General features: G+C 30.8%; 1 protein-coding gene across 1 annotated transcript; it reads right to left on the bottom strand.

Annotated features, from left to right (window-relative positions):
• Window positions 1-803: 803 nt before the first annotated feature.
• LOC136224048 (tetraspanin-3-like) lies at window positions 804-4,961 on the bottom strand. The gene is made up of 2 exons (XM_066012270.1): window positions 4,347-4,961; window positions 804-1,285 (listed from the first exon to the last, which is right to left on the bottom strand). Exons 1-2 carry the CDS (start codon window positions 4,857-4,859, stop codon window positions 944-946), a joined length of 855 nt encoding a protein of 284 aa, XP_065868342.1. The 5' UTR covers window positions 4,860-4,961; the 3' UTR covers window positions 804-943.
• Between the last annotated feature and the right edge of the window lie 1,508 nt (window positions 4,962-6,469).

Raw genomic sequence — 6,469 nt, forward strand, 5'->3', positions numbered from 1 at the left:
ATCCAATTTTCCTTATTTACGGAGTCCAATTTGACTGACACAATTATTTGGTTCAAATTAATGAAGGGGCCATCACCTATTTGGACGAACGATACCGTCAAACTTCTTCCTAGCACTAGCTTGTAAGTGGCCCAATTCATTTGATTTTCTTTAATCAACTCTCTTATCTTTGTATCAATTAATTAATCAACTTCATTATTGTGTATCAGGTATGTTTTTAAAGGCGCTACAGACTTCTATGATTATGGTCACTTTATTTTTTCTATGCTTCGTTAGTTGACATTTTCCAGTGTCTAAATGGAGAATGTGTTCAGCCTTGGCTTTTAGAGACAAAGCCAAAAATTGTGCCTGAAACAAGAAAGAAACCTCCCAAATCACAACTTGAGCAGTTCTTGCGAGCCCCGCTTTGAAATACTAGCAATGGTGCAATGCTGGATATTGATTTTTTTTTTTCCTTACATGCCTATGTTGGCTAATATGTAGTATGTATATATGTAAAAGAAGAAACATTTATTTAAAAAATTCGCAATACACTTTATTCTTTTCGACTTTTGAAATAATTGGCAGTGATTATGAAATAGTGACAACGGAACAAACTTTCATATATAGTGTAATCGAGCTGAACCAAATCAAACTTTGGCATGTTCATCCTTGTGCTCGAGCTTAATTTGAGCTTAACATCCTGTTCAAACTTGATTCATTAATAGCATTTTCTAAGCACGAACTGCTCGCGAGCAACTCATTTATTTGTTAACGAGCTTTGTTCACGAAATTAGAATTGGTGGAAGAAGAGGAGAATCAAATGGGCAAAAACCAACATATTGATATACATACATGAACCCATAGAGGGAACAAATTGAAGTACTTTGTCTTTGTGAAACATAGAAGCAATCCTAAAATGTTGAGAAACCAAAATGATACAATACAAAATACAGTAATTATACTAAAGATGGAAATGACTAGGTTGTGATTTAGTCATCCTAGCTTGACCATAAGGTTCATCGTTATCGATCCGGCGATTGTTCCTGAAGGCAGCACAGCCAATGACATAAACAATGACTAGAATTATGAGAATGACTATGTTGATGACAGAAACCTTTCTCCAGCTCTTTTTGACACTGCCTAAAACCCCAGCCTTGCATGAGTTGCAAGAATAGCATAGTTGTGATTGATCATTGCTCCATAAATTGCAGTCTGTGTTTGAAACAACTCCTCCAGATGATGTCCATACTGTTTCATTGTTGTATGTGAATCCACATTCTGTTGGTGCCTTACAGCAACCAGACTACGTACACAAACAAGAACAAAGTCATAAATTTTAGTATTTTACCTTCAAATTCATAGATAAAAATCCGTATTTTACGAACATAAAAAGTTTTTACGAAAGTAAAAGATCTCAAAAATGAATGTTAATGATATCAAAATGGAGTAGTCTAAAAACTAAAATTATTTAGAATCACATTTCCTTCCTTCGAAAACTATGTTTTTCTAAACTTACATATTCAGAGTTTTCTACTATGTTTTTCTAAACTTACATATTCAGAGTTTTCTTTTTCCTAACTAAAAGAATAAAAGTTTCTTTTGATATCATTTCAATCATCTCTATAGTGGTTTTTTTAAGCCAATAGTATTATAGTTTAAATATCATGGTTGTATTATATAATTCAGTTAATTATAAATAGATGTTATATGGTTTTGCCTATTTTAGAAATGGGTATCTGTAGTATGGTTTGCAAAATTTTGCATTTTTTTTACTTTACAAATTTGACCGATAACGACTGAAATTTTTTAAAAATTAAAGTTATTTAGTATCATATTTACTGTAGAACCATATTTTTAATTTTTTAAAATCATCATTTTTGGAGTTTCTGTCTCTAAAATTAACTTTCTCTCTCATTAAAAAACACATAAATGACCTCAAAACCAAAAAGTTGAAGAATTAAAGTTAGTTAAAATATCATTTAACTCTAGAAAATTCGCATTTTAAGGTCATTATTGGCTAAATTCTGACAACGTAAACCTAAATGCAAAAAAAAAAAAAAACTCATAAATATCCATTTATAAATTGATGAACCACAAGGCATCTACTTGTAATAAAACCTATATAATTCAAACTATATAATTCAAATATCACGGTGGTATTAAACAAATTTAATTAAAATTAAAGAGTCAAATTCATAGTAATTAGTATTAAGATATTTATTTGACACTTATGAAGATTGTGTTTATGTGGGTCCAAAGTAATAGGTGAATTAAACCCATGGCTACCAATAAAAAATAGCCATGCCCCTATCCTAATCTATTTGCTGTCAAGTCATTATTATAGTGACAATTTAAAGCAAAGTGTTTTTTTTTTAGTACTATATACAATAATGAAACCTAAGAATGGCAACCATACCACGCATTCATTTACCCATTGAAACAAGACAAGACTTGCCCCATAAATTCATACAAACGTAATAAATAATATATTTTCTTGAATATTTTTATCATATTTCTGTCCTAATCACTGAACTGCCAAGAAAAGAAAAATTAGAAATGTCCAAGGATGGAATATTATATGTGGATGAATTAAAAATTGGAGTATATATGTTTAGTAATGGATAAAGATGAAAAGTTAATGTAAAAGATGGGATTCGAGATCTCTTGTATCTCCTATCTTTGTGACTTTCAATTAATAAAAGTAATATTGTTATAAGAAAAGAGAAAAGGGATATTCATATTCTTTATTAATTATTCTATACTTTAAAGGAATTTTTTTAAAGATAAAAAAGGTAAATCAACCACTTCCCTACACCACATACAACATTCTCAATAAGAAAAATAAGAAAGTGACAATTCTATGTCTTTTTCCTCACCTCAATTAGTTTTTTTTTTTTTTTTTTGTTACAAATAGTTTTATTAAATTAAGACAGATAAAAAGAATTTGCTTAAATTATAAGATCAAGTTAGCTATTTTTCTATCCGGTATAGAAAATTCTAAAAATAATATGATATTCTAAACAATTTCAATTATTCAATTTTTCAGTTTTGAGGTTATTTAATTGTTGTTTGGTAGGATAGTAAAAATTAATGTTTAGATAAAAAAGATTTTGAAAAACTGAAAATGTGATCTCGTATTAAATGTGGTACTAAATAAATTTAATTCTTAAAATTTTCTATTTAAAACCAATCAATCTAAAAAATTTTAATTTTACTAACAACAAAAACCTTAACCATCTTCTTGCAACAACAAAAATCTACAAACACCCTCGTCTATCAACGAAACCACAAGAATTATTCCAAAAAAAAAAAAACTTGTAAAGCCCTCCAAAATGAGAATACGTATTATTGGGTTTATTAGCATGGGTCACATGAAGCAACCGACCAATTTGGGCAGATCTCGATTGCAGAAAAAACTAATTAAAATTTTAAATTGGAATTGTTTCTTTAGCGGGAATTGGGATTATAATTATTTATATATTACAACTAAGCAAACTAAAGTGTTATATATTATAGGGCCTACATTTACATAAATTTACGTTATCTAAATAAATTGTTTAAAAAAAAATTAAGAAATAAATATTCCAGTAACAATAATATTGCTATTTTGTTTAAGGAATAAAATACTAGTATTCAATTAATTTACAAGTAATGGTGGGTTATGGTCATCATCACAAAGATAAAGACGAAGAAACCCAGCCAGGACCAGTTTTCATGCTAAACACAACCGCAATATACGGGTTCGTCATTACCTACACATGGCCCATATAGTCAATGATCTAACGTAATTAATTCCTTCAATTTTTTTTTAGAATTCAATATTGTTATTATCATTTTTATTTTAACTCAATTTTTACCCTCTTTTACTAAATTTTACTACTTGATAACTTTTATTTGAAAAGATGTAGAAAACATTAAGAAACTTTTAGGGTAGTTTTTATTTTAGATGTTCATATTTATAAAATTCATCCAATTTTAGATGTTCACTGAAATAACCTTTGGTACATTAATTGACAATATTTTTTGAGTAAAGTAACTTTAATATAGTAAAAAGAAAAAAACAAGTACAAAAAGGACAGTCAATCGTGCATTTACTTTTACTTTTTTTTACATGTCTCGTAAATTGAAAGAGTAAAAAATTAAATTTCAGGCTTGACAACAATAATATATAATAATTTTTTATTCATCCAAATCAATTTTCATTAGTTTAAAATATTAATTAACTAAAGAATAAGAAGAGAAATATGATTAGTTAAAAAAATCATAAACTAAACTCAAAATTGAATTTTTTTTCCTCTAAAAATGAACAAATTGAAAGAAAATTTTCAAAAATAAATAGTGAAATTAAAAAAGAGAGAAATTACCTGAATCGGACTGAGGTTCCTCCGGTAAAACATATCAGCAGTTTCCGGCACACCATTAACAGTAACTCCCATCTTACCACAGACCTTAGAATCTCTTACACAAGAACTGATCTTATTCCAGTAACTATCACTCGCCACACGATCCTTGAGCCAGCCGGAATAGTCCTGCAGATAATAATCGGAATAAGATCTGTTGATGAGCCTCCGGCCGCCTCCTTTATCGGTGACCGCATAAGCAAAAATGATAAATCCAATCAGAGCGGCGATGATGAAGAACATAACGAATAGATATAACCACAACAAGAAAGTGTTTCTATAACAGGCGCCGGCGAATCCAGCTAAAGAGACGACCATAATGGAAACTCCGATGACTATTAACGGCCACTGTAAGAACTTCAAACAGTCGGTGTTGTTTGCTCTGCTGCTTAGCCATATTCCGCCGCCGAGGATTGGGATTGAAAGAAGGAAGGTTAAGAAGTTTAGTAGGCCTATCAAGTGATTGCTGCTTCTCATCTTCTTGTTAAGTTTTTACTTTTCTTTTTTTCTGAGGACAGAGAGGTACTATAAAATAAAGAGAGAGTGAGGGAGGGAGGGAGGGAGTAATAAATAAAGAGTTAAATGTGGTCCTGTGTCAAGTTTTGGAATTTGGCTCTAAACAGGGCTCTTTACCAGGATATTTCTTCTTAAGCACCTGATTAATCATTACTTTATGTCGACTTTGGACTTTCTACTTACAATTTTTTTTTTATATTAAAAATATGAGTTTTACTACAATTGATTTTTATAATTGAAAATAAGCTTCACTCTTTTTTCTATGCTTAAAAAAAAATATATATAATGAAATGTTTATTTACCTTTTTTTTTTTTTTATGTTTGTATTTTCACTTTAAAAATGAAAGTTTTATGTGATTGGTTAGACAACTTATGTTTACCTTCACCGATCATACTATCCAGACCCCTCTTCAATATGTGATACGACGTGTGAATAATAGGTACACGCTGTGTGAATTAACATTCAAGTTCCAAAAAGCTTCAAGAATACATATTTCACATTTAACTTACTTTTTTACGACCGAGTGATCAATTAATTACATTTTACGCAAGTTCAGGAGGCTAACTGAACATTTTATGCAAGTTTAGGGGGCTATCAGAACACTTTGAAAGTTCAGAAAGTCAATCAAGTTTTTTGAACAAGTTCAGAAGGCAAATGATGTATTAAGCCTTTTATTTATTTAAAAAAATTAGAAACCATCATTTTATCATTGGTTTCTTCCTCATGTCGATCGACAATTGACATAAGGAATCTCGTTTTGAAAAACCAGACATATAATGATTGATTTCTCCATCATGTTTTGGAATCGTTACTGCTTTCATCAAGAGAGAATTCATTTACGAACAAGCTATTGTTTTCCTATGCTTAAATTAAAAAAAAAAAGTTATAATGAGATGTGTATTTACCTACTTTTCTTATTATGTTTGCATTTCCACTTTAAAGGCGAAAGTTTTATGTGTTTGGTTAGATAACTCATATTTACCTTCGTCGATCATACCATCCAGGCCCCTCTTCAATATGTCACACGACGTGTGGATAATAGGCACATACTGTGTGAATTAACATTCAAGTTCCGAAAGCTTCTCCACAACCCATAGGTCGTGGGCCTCCCGTGACATGTTGTGTGGGTTGTTTTTCCACAATTCTTCAAGCAACTCTCTGCTCACACGTCGTGTGACACTCTTGCACTTCTTGCCTTAGTCTTTCATTGAAGATGCCCGCATCACCAACTTGAATTATTCCATGCAAAAATCAAGTTAAAGTTGAAGCTATTCTACATTCAAATTGCTCCTTTCAAAAGCTAAGCTTATGTTCTTACTAGCTTGCAGTCCTTAAGGGACATAGTGATGATGACTGCTGGAACACCCTGTCAGATGATTCCATGCAACTAGTGGTTATATTTTTAGTATAACTGGTGGTGCTGTTCCATGGAAGTCTAAGAAATAGACTATTCTAACTCAATCAACTATGGAATCATAACTTAGAGCACTAGCCACAGTTAGTAAAGAAGCAGGTCGGTTGAGAAGTCTATTAACTGAGTTTCCCTTATGGGAAGAACCAATTTCAGCCG

This window comes from Euphorbia lathyris, chromosome 3 (genome assembly GCF_963576675.1).
Source record: "Euphorbia lathyris chromosome 3, ddEupLath1.1, whole genome shotgun sequence".
In the NCBI taxonomy this organism is placed as follows: domain Eukaryota; kingdom Viridiplantae; phylum Streptophyta; class Magnoliopsida; order Malpighiales; family Euphorbiaceae; genus Euphorbia; species Euphorbia lathyris.